This window comes from Urocampus carinirostris, chromosome 1, assembly GCF_059441175.1.
Source record: "Urocampus carinirostris isolate Australia breed hairy pipefish chromosome 1, RoL_Ucar_1.0, whole genome shotgun sequence".
Classification (NCBI taxonomy): Eukaryota; Metazoa; Chordata; class Actinopteri; order Syngnathiformes; family Syngnathidae; genus Urocampus; species Urocampus carinirostris.
The window spans coordinates 2,310,834-2,329,107 of record NC_142349.1 but is presented as its reverse complement, the minus strand read 5'-3'; the positions used below and the strand labels follow the sequence as shown (position 1 = coordinate 2,329,107).

The 18,274-nt window shown below is 39.6% G+C and overlaps 2 protein-coding genes across 3 annotated transcripts in view; both read right to left on the bottom strand.

The window, feature by feature from the left end:
* Positions 1–3,414, bottom strand: part of LOC148373227 (proline-rich protein 12-like) — a 58,824-nt gene extending 55,410 nt beyond the window's left edge. For both annotated transcript variants that reach the window (XM_088336840.1, XM_088336921.1), the window contains exon 1: positions 3,187–3,414. In XM_088336840.1, coding sequence (XP_088192966.1) covers positions 3,187–3,269 — 83 coding nt within the window. In that variant the 5' untranslated portion in view covers positions 3,270–3,414. The remainder of the gene's footprint in view (positions 1–3,186) is intronic.
* A 2,388-nt stretch (positions 3,415–5,802) lies between these two features.
* Positions 5,803–18,274, bottom strand: part of prrg2 (proline rich Gla (G-carboxyglutamic acid) 2) — a 30,047-nt gene continuing 17,575 nt past the window's right edge. Inside the window, exons 6-7 of the mRNA XM_088336728.1 lie at positions 17,412–17,537; positions 5,803–9,695 (exon numbers count right to left, since the gene is read on the bottom strand). Of these exons, the coding sequence (XP_088192854.1) occupies positions 9,653–9,695; positions 17,412–17,537 (169 nt within the window). The 3' untranslated portion in view covers positions 5,803–9,652. The remainder of the gene's footprint in view (positions 9,696–17,411; positions 17,538–18,274) is intronic.

Here is an 18,274-nt window from a genome sequence, read left to right as displayed (position 1 = left end):
AATAAGACCCCAAAAATGTTAATATTATGCGCCAAAATATATCAGGAAATAAAAAGAAATGGATATCTTGTGAAAGAATAGAAAGAACAAATGACGTTTGAAGGCCGTACAACCTTTGCAATAGTACATGAGTCAATTCATTCAAAAGAGAAAAATGATTTTGCATTGCCGGAAACTCAGCAAAATGTAACTTGATGTCAAGTTTTGGACATGTTTGATAATTAATTATCTTGCCACACTTGGGATTATGGTTGCTCACTGTTGTTTCAAGCGTTGTTCACCGACTTTGTGTGAACGCTCAGACCCGTGGAAAATTAGAGGGAACATTGGCAGCCACTAAGATAAAAATCAAACAAGTGGGATGGCATGTGCACCATTTGACTAAAGACACTAATGTTACTGCCAATGAGAGGCCATCTGTATTTACAAGGCGCCAAAGTCAATAGCAGATGACACTGCTGCGAACTCATCATGGCAGATACAAATATCCAACACAAATCGAGTTTCCCATGTAAAATGCCACACTAAACTCTGACTTTCGTACTTACTAGTATGTATATATACAGTGTTCTCATTTGCCCGCGTCTCTGCGTCCTAGACGCATCATTTTTGCTGGAGACACAGTCTCAAATCAACGTGCGTCCATGGGACGCCACCTTTTTGCCACAAAATTGTCATTATTACCCGATCACTTTTTTTTAACAAAGATTTACTGCACTCCAAACTTTTCGTCAGGCAGTTCCGCCATTGTTGTTTTGGTCTCGCGGTTCGAGTTTTCGTCTGCACGCCGATCTCGGCCAACGAGATCTCGTTGTGTAGTGAAAGGAAGTCCGTCTTTTTTTAGAGAAACGGCTTTTTTGGCTCAACTCATTAAAAAGAGCCGGCTCTCAAACGGCTCACTTGCTCTGATGATTGATAATACGAAGTATGTTGTATAAAGAAGTTAAGAAAAAAAGGAAGTATTCAAGGAGAAAATAAACAAAAGACAGGTTTGTGGTTATCCCTTTAATCGGTATATTACCAAGAAAATGAATTAATAATTTGATGATTAAAACTGAATGAATATATAGATTTATATTATATATTTGTCGCCGATTTACGATTTCAACCTCTATAACAATAAATTTGGGGGACCCATAGATCTCTGTTGGGACCCATAGATTTTTGAGCATGCGAGTCCCCGGGACCCATCACTATTCAGAGGTAAAATGAACACACACATTATATATATATATATATGAATATATACCTCGAATGCCAGCATTCAGCACCCTAATAGCTCTCCAAAGAAGCTGACAAAGGTCCGATGTGGTTGCCAAGGCAAACGCTAAAGTGAGCAGCCAAGCTAAAGACAGCTAACTAACATTAGCGCAGCTTCATTCCGACACAAAGCCGAACTCGACTAGTGTATCTCTTCGTGCCGCTCAAACTAAGTTCAGGTGGTTTCAAAAGGAATTCAACGTGGAAGGTAAAACGACAGTTAATTTCTGTTTGCGTGAATGGTGTCTAAAATGAGCTCGTGCGTTGGTGTAGCCATTTTGCCACACTAAAATGACACGAAGCCTAATTAACTACTCAGCCCAACTTGAAAGGCATCGTATCAATTAGTAGCGATGTGTCATTCGCAAGCAAAACGGTTATATGAGCCGGCTCTTTAAAGTGTATGACAAAAGCTGGCTACCTTTGGAACCCTCCATCTCTCTACCCCCTCTCCCCCTCTCGTACAACCTCTCTTTCTCTCTCTAAACTTCTCCCTCTTTATGATACTCTCTTTCTCATTTTATCTTTTTCTCTCTCAGTCGCTCTGTTTCACTCTCGTGCACTTTCTGTCCCTCTATCCATCTCCCTTTCCCTGTCTTTTTTATTCATCCCTTCCTTTTCTCTCTTTCTGTATCTCTAATTCTAGGTCCCTCACTCTCTCTTTCGCTCTCTCTCACTTTTTATATCTGTTTTACTCTCTCATTTTCCCTCTATTTCGCTCTCTTTCCCTTTCTCTTTCTTTCTACAACTTTCTCTTTCTCTCTCTCTCCCTTTCTCTTTCTCTTCCTATCTCTCTTTATCTTTCGTTTTGTCACTTTCTCTCTTCTTCTCCCTTTCTCCCCATCTTAATTTCTAATACTCCTTTTCTCTCTGTCTCTCTTTCTGTCCTATTTCCTTCTCTCATTTTTGATCTATCTTTCTTTCTACGTTTCTCTCTTTCTCTTGTTCTTTTTATCCCTCTCTCTTTTGCTGTCTCTTACTTTCTCTTTCCTTTCTATCTTTGTGCGTCTAGATCTGTCACTTTTTTTCTCTGTGTTCCATTTTCTCTTTCTTTCTCTCTCTCTTTTTCTCTGTCCCTCTTTCTCTCTTGAACTTCTCTGCGTTGTTTGCTTAATTTAAACAATTTGAAAGTTTAAGTAAGGTAAATTTTCACTGTATACTATATTGAAACGTTAAATGCTATTATAATAGAGTAGCAAAATACAATTTCAAAATGATTTAACCTGGTGCATGTTTTATCATTATTATTGGTAATATTCTATTAAAACCACTTCAACAACAATCCCAAGCGCCATTTGGAGGCCGAGAGAGTCGGCTCTTTTCAGTTGGCGGGGTCGAAAAAGACAGTTCTCCAAAGGGAGCCGGAATCCCGTCATACCGGCGACAGTGAGGGCATGTTCCTCAGTCACGTGACATTATTGTAAACAACTGTTTACTAATAAGGGAGATGGCAGTTTTCCTTTTAGTAGATGGTTTTGTCCCTAAATAACGAAAGTGCATATGAAAGGGTATTTTATGCTATGAGAGCAAAGTATATGCTTCTGTTGAATGGGTGCAAATTGTTAAGTGGAGAGCAGCAGTGAGCCGCAAGTGTCTCCTCTCCTGGCACTGGTCTCTGTTTTGTCAGACAAAGATGGAGAAGAAATTCAAAATGCAAAATGCCGCCCCGCGTGTGTAGTTTGTCATTCTTGCACGCGTTCACATTTCAGCAAGTATTAGAGTGGCTTCTTTGCATTTTGGAGACGCCCCCCTCCCTCACAAATACGAGTGACCTGCGTGTACCTGTGTGGCGCGCACTGTACCCGAAGCCCCCTGACTGCATGCAGAGGTCCGGGTAAAAAGACCCCCTTTTACCCCTACGAGGTCCCCCCCCCCCCCCCCCCCTGCTCCCCCATTTACCCAGCGTCCTCAGTCTGTCTCGCTCACCTTGCTTTGGCCGATCTGTCGTAAGTCCATCCCGTCCCAGATCCCAGATCTCCGAAACCAGCTGCAGGATAATTCCTCTCCATGAAAAAGAAAAAAAAAAAAAGGGGGGGGGGGCTGCCTGCTTGAAGATGGGCAGATAGTGCGGGTGGGGCGGAGGAAGGGTGGAAGGGGGGTCTGGAGGAAAAGAGAGGGAGCGAGGGAGAGAGAGAGAGAATGGAGGAATGTCCTCTCTTCTTCCTTCGCTGCGCTCGCTTCTGTTTATTTCTGTGGTTGACGAGCCTGTAGACTGGAGTGATGTGTGGTTTGCCAACGACACGGCTCTAGGAGCTGCCTCTTTAGAGCGAAGGTCTAGAGCGGACTCCAAGTGAGTAAAGAGCCGACTCCCTGACAAAAAAATCTCTCTCTCTCTCTCTCTCTCTCTCTCTCTCTCTCTCTCTCTCTCTCTCTCTCTCTCTCTCTCTCTCTCTCTCTCTCTCTCTCTCTCTCTCTCTGTCTGTCTCCTTTTCTCTGTATTGTTTTTGTTCTCTCTTATTCTCTCTCTCTTTCTCTCTCTCACTGTCTCTCACTGTCATGTTTCTCTTTCCCATTCTTCCTCGTTCCGTCTTTCCGTCTCTTTTTCTATCTATCGCACTCTTTATTTCATTCTCTCACTTTGTCTTTTTCTATCATTTACTCTCTCGTTCTCACTTTCCCTCCTACTCTCTTTTATCTCTTTCTCACTCTTTTTCTTTCTTTCTCTCTTGCTCTGTTTCTATATCTCCCTATCTCTCTTTCTCATTCCCCCTCTACCTCTAACTACTCTATTTTCTCAATCTCAGTCTTTCTAATTCTGTCTCTTTCTTGCATTATCACTCATTTTCTCCCTCTCGCTCTCACACTGTGTATTTTCTTACCACACTCTGTTTTTCTCTAGCATGCTTTCTCTAATTTTCCTCAATCTCTTTCTCTCCCTCTCTCTCTGTCTGTCCCCTCGCTCTCTCCTTTTTACCCAATTTTGCTCTCGCTTTCTCTTTTTCTGTCTCTCTCTTCATTTCTCTCTCCCTGCTTTCTCATTCTCTTTCTCCCTCTACACATTGCCTCTCTCTTCTATTCTCTTTCTTTCTCCCTCTTTTTCATTGTCTTTCTCTCTCCTCTTTACTCTCAATTTGTCCCTCTCTTTCTTTGTATTTCTCTCTCTTATCTCTTTCTCTGGGCTTCACTATTTCTCTCACTCACACACTCTCTCATTCTCTCTCTCTCTCTCTTTCTTTATATGTGTTTCTCTCTTTCTCTATCTTTATTTGTGTTTTTCTCTTCTCTCTCTCCTACCTTCTCTCTTTTTTAATTTCTCTAGTGTTTCATTTTTCTCTCCCTTTGTCTCTTTCCGTATCTTTATCCCCCCTGTCTCTTTTTGCTTACTATAAAGAATTTGAGAGCCAACATAATTATAAATTGAAAAAACAAATATTATTATATTGTAGTAACATAAACAAATTGACATGGTTCACGATATTCTATCATTATAACTAATACATCAATAAAAACAAAAACAGATCTGAGAAAACCGTTTGAAAGAGCCTGCTCTTTTCAATGAGCCGAGCCTAAAAAGCCGGGTCTCTAAAATGATCAGAAATTCCCCATCACTAGTAGACTGGGAGGACTAGAGGGAGGAGGAGAAGGAGCGAGTGGAGGCGGAGTAGGTGATGAGAGGAGCCGCCAGGAGCACCTCCTCCCCACAAATCTCACTGTCTATTGTCTCCCACACTCAGCTCCTTCGTTTTTCAGTAGCTCCAGCACGCGAGAAACCTCTTCACCAAAGTCATTATGGCCCAATTTCTCCACAAGACGCCATTTTTAAGACAAGTCTCCTATCAGGTCCCTCCTCCTCCAGTCTCGCACGCACACAATTTGTCACGCACGGCAGCGCTCTCTCTCTCTCTCTCTCTCTTTCTCTCTCTCTCAGTATTGTAGAAGAAATTAGCTGTGGTGAACAAGCTGGGCCTTTTTTATGGAGCTCGTCTGCTATGTTAACGACAAACACATGCTGGAACGTGTTAGAAAAATGGCGCGCTGACATTTCCCGCCGATGCATGCACGCGCCTACTTGTCTGCACTAGCCAGACAAGTTTGCTTCCATTTAAATCCCCCTTGAATAGGAGTGTCGAACTCATTTAAGGTCAGGGGCCACATGGTAGGAGATATTTAAAAAACTACTACAGGGGCCGGACTAGTACAGTAGATTATAGATTAAAAAGATAGAAGGAAAGAGAGAAAATAAGAGCAAGAAAGAGAGTGGGGAAGTATAGACAGAACGAGACAGAAATAGAGATCCAGGAAACGGGGAGTGGGGGGGGTGTGACATAAAGTAAATAAGAAAGACAAACGTAAGAGGGAACAAGGGAGAAAAGAAGAAATAGAGCAACAGAGCGGGAAAGGGGGAGAGAGATGAAAAGGAAACAGAGAGGGAGGTAATGAAAGAGAAAGAGAAGAAATAAAGAGACAGATAGTGAGAGAGAGAGATGGAGAGAGACAAAGAAATATATATAGAGAGAGATTTCAAACTTCAAGTCCTTTTTCTCTTGTGCTTCTCTCTGTGTTGGAGTGTATAAAGATATAAACTCATTGCTGACAAAAATATTCAAGTAGAGGCATTTAATTATGGTTAAAACTACTGCAGCCATCTTGCTCAGGCTGTTCTGACTACATCCGGTTCAGCAGACGTATTTATTGAGAGGTTACGCATGCGCAGTGACTACAATGGAGTCGCGCATGCATATTACATTACATACAATAGAAAAACATTGAAAACGTATTACAAACAATGGAATTAGACTGAAAACATGGATCTTTGAAACGTGACTATGTGTGTGTGTGTGTGTGTGTGTGTGTGTGTGTGTGTGTGTGTGTGTGTGTGTGTGTGTGTGTGTGTGTGTGATGATTACTTGTATACTGAAAATAGAAAAACACGTTAAACAAGTTAATTTCATAGCATAGGAATCTGAGAATTACACAACTAAAAGTAGCTTACTTTACACTCAGCGTATTCTTGCGGGCTGGATTAAAACCCTTGGCGCCTGAGCTGACCCGCAGGCTGCATGTTTGACACCCGTGATCTTTAATATGGATTTATTTGCGTTCAACCACAATATGTGCTTGAACATTTGAAAATGCATGAATTATAATGTTGTGTTTTCAAGGATGAAAATGTGCTTGAATTTTGAGTTAAGTGCTTGTAAATGCTTGAAATTGTTGCCATGTTTCACAGCAAGTCTGCTTTAAAATGACGTTGACACTGCTCTTTGGTGGCTTTGCCTTTCCAATTCTTCCCTCATAATTAATGGCAGCTGGCATTAATTTGTATGGACTTTTCTATAAACGTCCTGAAGAAATTGATATTTGGTATAAATCGATATTATATTTTTATTCATTTATGAAAAAGCCATGAAAACAGAATCCTGCAGAAAAGTTGGCTTTGATTTAAATTCCTCTTGAAAATGGAAAATTAGAAAACAATTTATGAAAAACTGAATCTTTTTCAAATGAGGCCCGCTCAGCAGTTTAAGAACAATTCGTGGTGTCTATAACTTGCTAGTACAACAGTTTTTTCACAAAATGGATTCGGCATTTCAAAAACAGAGTTTGTTTTGCCAAAAATGCACTGATCAAAGTTAAAGAACATTAGAATTCCTCCCACTTAATAGTTCTAATCTAGCACATGGTGCCAATTTCCTTGATTATCTGTCAAACCCTATTTAACTGGCATTCTAATTGCCAGTTTCACTGACTTTGCAAGATGGTGGGCCATTCTAAGATGACTGAAAGCCTGCAGCAGCAGGTTGTCCAGATGAAAACGAAAATCAGCCATGGCAAGACAAATTGTTCGTTCCAAATCTGTGATTTCAAGAATGTTGAACATTTACACAACCAAGAACTCATTCAATTCGCTTAAGAAAGCTGGTCATCCATAGAAGACAAGTGGAAGAGAGGACAGGTAACTGCGGAGGATGTCGTTTCCACTGCAGCTGTAATTACTCGTCAGTTCACTAATGTACATGGTATGGATCTCTCTTGCCGTTTAAGAGCATTTGAACTGAAGGCCCACGCTGCAGTGACCAAACTTCTCATTTGTGGAGCGCTAGATTGAGCTTTGCTGAGGAGCATAATGTGTAGACAAAGGAGAGCTGGTCCAGAGTTCACTTCAGTAACTGCAAGCCAATTTAATTTATTTGGGTCTGATAGGAAGCATCATAGGGCGTGTGCGGCACAGTTCTGAGGTCATGAGATCGAATCTCCTGTGTGGAGTTTGCGTGTTCTCTCCGTGCTTGCGTGGGTTTCCTCCGGGCACTCCGGTTTCCTCCCACATTCCAAAAACATGCATGTTACGTTAATTGGCCAGTCAAAATTGTCCCTAGATGTGGATGAGCGAATGAATTGTCTGTCTCTGTGTGTCCTGAAACCGGCTGGCAACCAGTTCAGGCTGTTCCCTGCCAACTGCCCTAAGACGGCTGGGATGGGCTCCAGCACCCCCGCGACCCTACTGAGGATAAGCGGTGCGGATAATGGATGGATGGCTGGAGGAAGCATTATGCTCGGCGACACATTGGGGAAAGACTAGACCCAAAGTGTGTAAAAAAAAGTCAGCGAAAGATGGAGGAGGAAGTGTCATGGTTCGGAGCAGGTTTCTGCAACAGGAGTTGAGCCTCTTGTCCAGCTACATGGGCGAGCGAATGCAAATGTGTATCAGAACCTTCTTCAAGAGCACATGGTTCTTTATTTGCGTTCATCACCCACTCAGCCTGCAGCCTTTGTGCAGGACAATGATCCATGTCACACAGCAACAGGGGTAAATATTTTATTGTAGGTGAAAACATTGAATTAATGGCATGGCCGGCCCAAAGTCCTGATCTCAACCACTTGAAAATCCTTCGTGACAAAGTTATTGGAGGAGGCTGGAAGAAGAATGGACCAAAATGACAGCAGAGCAGTGTGAGAGACTAGTGCTATCCTTTGGCTGCAGGCGTGCTGAAGTTCAATCACAGCAGAGGCTTTTACACCTCTTACAAATTGCTGACTCTTGTAAGCAGAGAATTGTTTTTCCATGCCAAAGACATTGTTGTTCTCCAAATTTGATCAGTACGTTTTCTGTGAAATATATTTTTGGATGAAATGCTTTTAGTCATTTTGTGAAACAAGTGTTGTAGTACCATTATTGTCCTTAAACTGTTGAGCAGTGAAGACGGTTTTATTTTAAAATTATTCCGATTTTCATAAGTTGTTCTCTAATTTTGATCTCCAGAGTATTTGCAGTCAACCGCAATATAAACATGAAATTGACGTACACAACACAGGGTAAAACTTCACCCCTGGGCCGTTACCCGGGGGAGAGAGGGGTCACCCACGGACACGCTCTGCCCACACAAAGAAAACTGGATGTAGTGGTGCGGGCACTCTGAAAATAAATTTTAAAAAGACATACAAAAGAAAAAAAAAGGAAATCAGAGAGAGAAAAAGGAACAAAAGAATAGGAAAAAGAGAAAAAGAAGAAGAAAAAGCAACAAAAACTAGGAAAAAGGACACAAAAGTAGAAAAAAATAAAAATAAAAGGAGAGAAAAAGAAGACCAAAAAGATAATGCGAGAAAGAGGAAGGAAGAAGCTAGGAAAACCAAAACAAAAGAGTAAAAGAAAAAAATGGAAAAGAGAAAAAAGAAGATGAAAAAAAAGACTTGTTTTTTTTTTGGGGGGTGGTCTTTTTGTTCGATGTATTACTAATAATACAGTAATATTCTGCACAAAATAAATGAATATGTTTTTGGAAAACCATCAATCTACTGAATTTCAAACACATTTCTATTTTCCTCTCTAACTTTTTTCATACGAAGCAATTTTAAAGCGGAATCCCGACACGACACAACAAAATGTCTATTAAAAATACAGTGACACCTCTACATACAAACTAAGGAGCTACAGGAAATTTGAGATATGAGATGTCTTTCCGGCATGCAAGGGAAAATCCATGTGGGGAGAATTTCCTGACATTCATGACCACCAGTTTTACATACTGATGATAATTGTGTCATTCCCAGAAACAAGGGAACAAGTCCGTCATCACTTTGAATGTAACAGTCCAAAAGGAAAAGGTCATATACAGCTTTGCTATATGGTTAGAGAGACAAAAACATGAAAAATACTTTGCAAAAACGAGAGGTTGGGAGCAGCTTTCATTTTTTTTCTGATAATGTTTTGGTGCCCTCTTGTAACGCCCCCTCCTCCACCCCCCACTCATAAAATGAAAGTGGATCCGCCCCTTAAATTGTACTGTGTTCCTCAACCTATTAAAAGAGTCTGTTGTGAGGTTTTGGGTCTAAGCTCCGCCCATAAATACGTTATACAACATGCATTATTCAAAGTTGTCGCGGTGCATCCTGGAGCGCCAGTGTCAACCACTTTGAAGCAGCTCTGGCTGGCTGCCTTGCAGGCGAGGCATGCTCACTCGTTATCTCCTTGGTCTGCATGCTCAGATGGCGCCCCCCTGTGGAGGAAGAAGAGAAAGGCTTTCTAAAAACCATCATCAGGGGAATGGCCAGCCATACTTACGTTTTGGTATCGATCAGATCAGCCCGTTTTGCGGGGTGTTTGAGCACACCCAAATTCAACCCAAGCAGCCCAAAAATATAGCATCTTCAAAACTCATTTTTCCTTAATGATGGACAGGATATGCTTACTATAATGAAGATTACTAGCTAAAATTTAAAAGAAGTAAAACAAAACAAACACCGTGGCGTTGGAAATATAGTACTCCACTGCCTTGAAATAGTTCGGTCCATTTGATTCCTGGCACGTAGTATTTCTGCAGTTGTATTTTTGTAGTATTTTCTATGGTAGGATTTTTGTAGTATATTTGTATTATTAATGTAGTTATATGTTTATAGTATTTCTGTAGTCATAACTTTGTAGTATTGCTGTGTACCTTTGTTTTTGTAGTTTTTTTAGTAGTATTACTGCTCTAGTATTTTCTTACTATTTCCATAGTATAACTGTCATATTTTTGTAATATTACTTGAGTTGTATTTTGTGGTATTATTATTATAGTATTTCTGCAGTCAGATTTCTGTAGCATTTCTGTAGTATTTTTATCATATTACTGTACTTTTATTTTGAAATACTTATCAGTAGTATTTTTTGTAGTATTTCCATAGTATATACAGTGGGACCTCGGTTATCGCGGTTAATGGGGACCAAAACCACCCGCGATAAGTGAAAATCCGCAAAGTAGCGGCACACCTTGAAAAAAAAATATATTTTATTTGTATTTTTTAATTTTATTGTTATTATTTTTTAAACCCGGTTAATGGGGACCAAAACCACCCGCGAAAAGTGAAAATCTGCGAAGTTGCGACGCCCCCTTCAAAAATGCTTTAAAAAAAAAAATTATATATATATATATATATATATATATATATATATATATATATATATATATATATATATATATATATATATATATATATATATATATATATATATATATATATATATATATATATATATATATATATATTTTTTTTTATTTTAATTATTTTATTTTATTATCATTATTTTTTAGACCTGCGAAGCTCTGAACCCGCGAACGTCGAAGCGCTAAGTAGCAAAGTCCCACTGTATTTGTATAACTGTAGTTGTATATTGTAGTATTTCTGTCATTATATTTATTTATAAATATTCTGTAGAATTTCTGTCATAATATGAAGAGGATTTTTTGTATTATAGTGTTACTGTAGTGCTATTTTTGCAGTATTTCTGTACTTTTATTTTGTAGTATCTTCTTTTCAAGATTTCAAGCTTCTCCTCTCAGAGCTTATTCTTCAGTGCCCTCTATTCTTCAGTGCCCTCAAAATCTTCCACTTAAGCCATCTTTTTAAAGGTACTCCCAAATCTCCCTTTCAAGATTTTCACCACCCCAGGACTCCTCATTTTCCCGCCCCTTTCTCGGTCCCATTACCCCTTTTCCCTATTAAAGTATTTTTGTTGTTTCTACATGAATCCCCATTCGCCCCATCCCCTGTTGGGATTTGATCATGCCCCTTGTATTCAATCTTTTTGTTGTCCTGCACCTCGTAACAGGTAATAACAAAGTACCAACATAGTAATAACAAGATAAGTTGTCATTTTATCATCTCACAGTCCTTTGCACTAATAAGTAACAAAAAGTAGCTCTCAGTTTGAAAAAGGTTGGAGACCCCTGTCTTGGATTATCTTTGGTTGTATCCACAACAATATGGCATGTGACTGAACTATTTTCTGTGGGCTACGAGGCAGTAAAGGTGAGAATTGCCTGGCTTCAGACATCCGCAATGGATAACATACTCTCTGTCCTCCAACAGTGACCGTGAACACTCCTTAATGTGCATACAGCTGACTTAACAACACGGCTAGCCGTTAGCCTGAATTGATGTTGATGTTGTACGATGACGCTGCCACCATAAAATAGTGATATGCTCAGCAGACTGTCGGTTCTGCCCCTGCCAGATGTTGGCTGAAGATGCATTTTGACTGGCTGCCAAGTGAATACAGGCCAAAGATGTCATTGAGTGATGTCACACAGGCGTACACAAGGTTCGTACACCATTTTAATGACCAAATTCAAGCACTTTCAAGGACAACTTTTGAATTTTTACAGTACCTTCAAAGGATAAAACCCAGCGCTGAACAAATGAATGTTTTTTTTTTTACTTTGATGACCAAAATAAAGTCACTATCTTGCTGCCAGCACTTTGTGCTATTTTCAGTTGTTCCCATCTATAATTTATTATCTTTTTGTGTTGATGGGTTGCTATAAACTGACATGAATTCTGCCATTCTACTTCAACAGTGCACGTGCAGCTTGTCTATGTCACACTTGTTTACAAATTTAGAAAGGGCTCTATAGGTGATAGGTAAGAATGGAGTTGAACACGGAAGACAAAGAGAGAAAGAAAATATTGTATGTATGTTAAAAAAGACAAAAATGAGTCAAATTTGGACTCATTTCAATTATATTTATTGCTCTGAAGCAGAGCGCATTAATCTTTTTGTTTCACTTACTTGACCTTTTTTTGTGTTTTTCAAAGGGTCTGTGTCTAAATTGGTTAAAATAGAATTGTAAACAGTTAATTATTTTGTATTTAATCACTTATATCTAGCACTGAAGAGTTAATACTTTAATTTTTTTTATAGTTTTGCATTTCCATGAATTTTGTGTGGTTTTTTGACTTTATATCTGTTCAGTGTGTAAAAAGCTAAAACATTTTGTATATTACACATTTTCTTTTGCAGATCTGTGAATGTTTTAATTTATATTTTGTGTGTTTTTCGGGGATACCCTGCAAAACATATTAAAATACTAATTACTAAATAGTTTGGTGCATAATGTTGAATTATTATTTAAAATGTAACATTTAAAAAAAACAAGAAATCTGAGAAGCCGTTTGGGAGCAGAAAGAGCCGGTCTTCCAAATAAAGCTGTCTTCTTGGGTGCAGTGATGCTTCACATGACAATGCCATAAAACAGGCCACCAAAGTAGGCGTCATTTTCATGCACTAAATATTTCTGCGTGGTCTATAAAATCAGACTGCCAAAAAGAACAGAAATGGCAATGATTTCAAGCATTTTTAAAGCACTTAACCCAAAATTTTCAAGAATTTCAAGCACCTTGTGAACAACAAGCTATTGAAGTATTGCGCAAAAACTGACTTTTTTCTCCTCACACAGACTTTTTAAGTATGCATTGTGTGGGTGGAGGAAGAATACTTGTGGAACTGCAAGCAGAATCTATTAATTTTTCGATGAGATCCGTCTCCAAACAGTAAGGAGTCAGACGGAACTTTTGTTTTTCTTCAGCACAAACCGACTACTGAGGATAGGACCCTCAATCCTTACATGTACACATGTGGGACATATCAAATAGTATTTCAGCGTAAATATGTCGTGCTTCTACTTTAAAAGCTTCAAACATCCATCTTTGGTGGTCCACTGCCTTGTGACAGGGAGGAACACATTTCTGGCATCACTATAGCAACCCAGCTTCATCTTCTTTTGCAAGAGGAAGTAAAACATTGTTTGAGCAATCAAGGAATTGTTTTGTGTTGCTGCTTTTGTGCGCTCTGATACTGAGTATTATATGAAAAGTTGTCAAACGTATTTTACATTGAGTTTTCTTTTCTACAACCGAGCTGAGAGCTACTATTTGTTAATAATTATTGCAAGGGGCACCCACTTACATACACATTTCTAAAATAGCAACCTAGCTAGAAGGCTTGCCTGGTAGCTAAAAAGGTAGCTTGATCGTTATCTAGAAAGGTAAACAGGTAAACATAAAAAGGGGAACTAGATGACAAACTAAAATAAAAAATACATCTGAGAAGCCAGATAGAAAGCTAAAAACAAAGTTCGATAGCTAGCTACAAAGGTGGCCAAGATTTTGCTTGTGAGCTAGAAAAAACAGCTAAAATGTTAGCTAGAAAACATGCAAAAAATGTAAAAGGCGAGCTAGATAGCTTGCTAAATAGCTTAAAATATAGCTTGATATTTGCTAGAAAGTTAAACGGGTAAAAAAAAACTAATATGAAGCTAGATGGCTAGCTAAAAGAGTAAAAAGCCATCTAAATAGCCACAAACAAAGCTCAAAACAAAGCTAGATAGCTAGCTAGAAATGAGCCCAAAATTTAGCGAGCTAGATAGCTTGCTAAATAGGTAAAAAGCTAGAAAGATACTGTAGCTATCTGCAGTTTTTTGCTCATTAGCTTCTTTAAACTCATAAATTGGAATTCTGTTGGTTGTATTTCCTGAAAAATAATTCAATAAAGAGATGGATAAAAATATCTTCAATACACAGAGAAATTCTTATTCTACTCTTTTAATTATTTGCTTGAAATAACTATCAATACTTGAAAATATTTTTGTCCATGAAGCCCAAGAACGAGAATTCTTTTATTTGAATTTCTAAAATAACAACTTAATATTTTCATACGATGATTCTTACTATGTTATTACCAGGTTAATTATCAAACCTAGGGTTAGATAGACTCATTCCACCAATAAAAACACATTTTGACTAGAAAATCACCATGGACCAGCACTGGTGAGCTATTTTAAAAACAGGTCCACAGGCAACTCTTCTGTATAACAGGCACCACTTTGGAGACCCCGGTCCTAGAAGTACTAGAGGTAGACCGATTGGGCGGGTCGATGATTGGGCGGGCTGATTATCAGCACCCATATTTGGAAGTTTTTATTGGATATCAGTATTGGAATTTGTATTTCTTCGACGGGCTGATTTTTTAGGCTCGGATGCAGTTGAGCCTGTCTTCCCTCCCTTTGTCTGGGACGAAACCCACCCGTGCCTTCTGATCGGAAAAGCAATCAGGGGCAGAGCCACTGAAGTAAGAAGAATACATTTAGAGCACTGTTAGTTTTTTAGTTTAAGTGGAACATAATTCATGTTAGTTGTGTTTAAATTTGAATTTTTGCACTGTAAAAGGTTTCAGAAAGCCACTTACGTTTACTTATAATTTATAACTAATATTCTTTCTTTGTTATCCAGTGGATTTGACCCCCCCAACAAATGTGTGGAGGTTAGCGGGGCCACGGCTAACGGGGCCACGGCTACCAGACATGTGGCACGCGGGCCGGATTAGGCCCTCCAAGACTTTTAATTCGGCCCGCGAGACAACACCCAGAGAAGAACAAAAGAAAAATCAGCTGCAGTATACTTAATGTGGACAAAGCCAGGTGCCACTAGTGACGCAACTGTAGCTATGCTACTTCCTCTCTCTTTCTGACTCTCTTTTTCTATATCTGTCACGGTTGCCATGGCGCCCAATTGGCCCCCGCTGTGTAGTGCCAGCTTCTGTCACGGTTGCCAGGGCGCCCAATTGGCCCCGCCCATGGACACCAGCTGAAACTCGTTGACAGATTGCTCCCTGTGACTACTTAAACGCCCTCCTGTGAGTCGCCTTTTGTCAGAGCGTCTGCGAAACTCCTGCGAAACTCTGTTTTGACACGTCAAGCCCTGAGAATCTCTGTTTTTCCTGTGTTTTTGCTCTTGTTTTGCCAAGCCCTGTGAATCTCGTTTTTTTCCTCGGTTGTTTTGCTCTCGCCACGATCTGTTTGATTTTGACCACTTCCGTGTTTCGAGCAATCTACTTCCCGTGACCAACGGTCTCCGGATCGAGTGTGCGCTCCTTTCTCTTCTCCCCAATAAACTGTGAATAATGTTACGCGAGTGGGTTCTGCTCCCTGTCCTGGTACCGGACAATATCTCTGTCTCTGTATCTCTCTCTTTCTGGCTCTTCTCTAATTCTATGTCTATTCTGTCCTCTCTTCCTCTCTTTCTTTTTCTCACTTTCTACCTTTCTCTTCCCCTTTCCTTTTCTCTTTCTCTTTTTCCTCTTTGACTGTATGTCCCTCATTCTCTATTCTTTCTCTCTATTCTTTCTCTCTTTTGTTCTCTACATCAATGTTTCTTTCTCGCTATGTCCCCATCTCTTTTTCTGGCCTTCCTTAATCCCTTCTTCTCTCTTTCTTTCTCTATGTCTATGTCTCTTTCTCTCCATGTCCACCCTCTTTTTCTGTCATTCTTCTCTCCCTCTATTTGTCATTCTCTTTTTTGTCTCACTCTCGCTCTCTCTCTTTATCTCTTGTTTTCTCGCTTTTCCTCTTTTCTCTCTCTCTTGTTTCCCTCTCGTTCTTTCTTTTTCTTTCTTTCTGACTCTCTCTATTGTCTCTGGCTGTTCAAAAATATTTCTCTCTCTTTTCTCTTTCTTGTTTTCTCTCTCTCTATATATACCTCTCTCTCTATTCTCTCTTTCTCTCACTCTCTCTGTTTTCTCTCTGTCATGTCCAGCATGGTCGCCCTGGCGACCGGCTGGCCCCGCCCCCTGGGCACCGGCTGTAGCAGATCGTCTAATTTGTGTGTGTGCTTCTTAAAGGCGGGTTTTGGGGATTGCCGGTGGCTGGTTCATTGCATTTTCTGCTTTGCATTTTTCTGGTCTGTTTGACTTGGGGAAACCTGTACTTGCCCGTTCTGAGTAAAAGCCTGTTTTGTTAGTATTCCTAGTCTGAGTTCCTGTTTGCCTGTAAGCCTGTTTTTGTTTTTGTCCCTGATTGTTGGACGACTTTTATTTCCTTAATAAAAGTAACCGATCGTTAACGCGAATGAGTTCACCCTTCCTGCCTCCTGCCTCCGATCTGGTCCGGTCCCGTGACACTCTCTTTTATAATTTTCTTTCTCTCTTTCTCTCTCTCTTTTCTCTCTTTCTCTTTCTCTCTCTCTCCTTTCCCTCTTTCTCTTTCTCTTACTTTTTTCTCTCTTTCTCTTTCTCTTACTCTTTTCTCTCTTGCCCTCTCTCTCTCTCTCTCTCTCTCTCTCTGTTTCTCCTTCTCACATCCTCTCTCTAATTTTTTTTCTTTTTTACTTTAGTACTTTCTTTCTCTCTCTTTCTCTCTCTCTCTCTTTCTCTCTCTCTTTCTCTCTCTCTTTCTCTCTCTCTCTCTTCCTCTCTCTCTTCTGGCTTTTTTCTCTCTCTCTCTCCCTCTCACCCTATTTTTCTTTTTCTGTCGGTCTTTGCTCTCCTTCTTTCTCCCACCCGCTCTCTCATTTCTTTCTTTCTTTTTTCTTTCTCTCTTTATCTCTCTCTTTCTTTTTTTGATATACTAGTCCAACCCCCATGAGAGTTTTTTTTCTACCATATGGCCCCCATGCTAAAATGAGTTTGCCACCCTTGGCCATCTCCTGCTATCCCCATCAGAGTGGATTAGACTCTATCAGTCAAGTCAAGTCAAGTCAAATGTATTTATATAGCCCTTAATCACAAAAATGTCTCAACGGACTGTACAGGATTACAATGACACAATTACCTGATCTTAAACCAGCATGCGTGAGGAAAAAAAACGTATCAGGTCCCTCTCCTCACATGATGAGTCCGTGCCTTTCAGAGATTACATTTTTGTTTCTATTATCATTAGTGTTGTTTTTGATTTGGTGTTATGAGTTATTGAGTGGGAGAAGAAGTACGGGATTCTATTGTCCAATTGTACACTAAATGTTTCCATACAGCACTTTGAATGGCAATTCATGGGCTGAAAAGTCATTTTCAGTTACACTTGATTCAATTTGAAAATAAATATTCTAGGTTTGGATCAGTTGCTTGAATGTAAGTGGCATGAACCCATATGCATGTTACTGCAGAGGAAAATAAATTTACTTACCCCGAATAAGGTGGTGGCGGGGCATCATGCATCCCACTGCGGTTGAGCGCTTCGCTATAACTGGGTAGACCAGGAGCGGTTGCCAAGGGCACAATTTCGGGGGCTGGACCGCCATCTTGTGCCAGTCTATAGAAATCATATAGAAATTGTTCAATAAAGGATTTAACAATCAATGGTATGTATAAATATGGCTGCTAATGTGTACATTTTGAAAAATCTTGTTGCCACTGTGTTATTGCACTATTGTTACGATGCACTCTTCTTTTCTTGCACATTACAATAACTTAGACCAGTCTTTAAGCACTACTTTGTTAATATGTTTTAATATTTAGCCTGACATCTTTTATTGTGTTTTTCTCAAACCTCAACCTTAACCCATTTCAAAATGTGAGGGTTTCTGGTTTTATCCTCTGCCTGATGGAGAAAGGTTGCCATTTGATTGTTCTTTTTTTCTGGATTGTAGAATTTGTGACTAATTTCAAAAAGTGCCGTACAATCAAGCACCAGAATATAAACAGCCAAATTAATAAAAAAAAAAAACATGGACTCCTCTTGTTCCACACTTCTTGTGCTTTGAAGCAAATGTTCACATTTGTTTTCTTTTCCTACTAGTCATCTCTTTCCGTCTTATTATTTGTGTTGAGTAGGGCAGCAGAACCCTCTATCCCAAGTTGCCATGGCGACAGAAGAGTACAAGTGAGTGATATATGATCATTTTACATTGGGCTTGAGGGATTCTGCCTAGCAACAATCGGAACACAATTGTTGAAGAAAGAAAGCAATTTGAACTGGGAGAAAGCAATTTGAACTATTTTGGGCTGTGCGATGGGTAAAAATGGTAGATAAGAGGTAAATCCAGTACT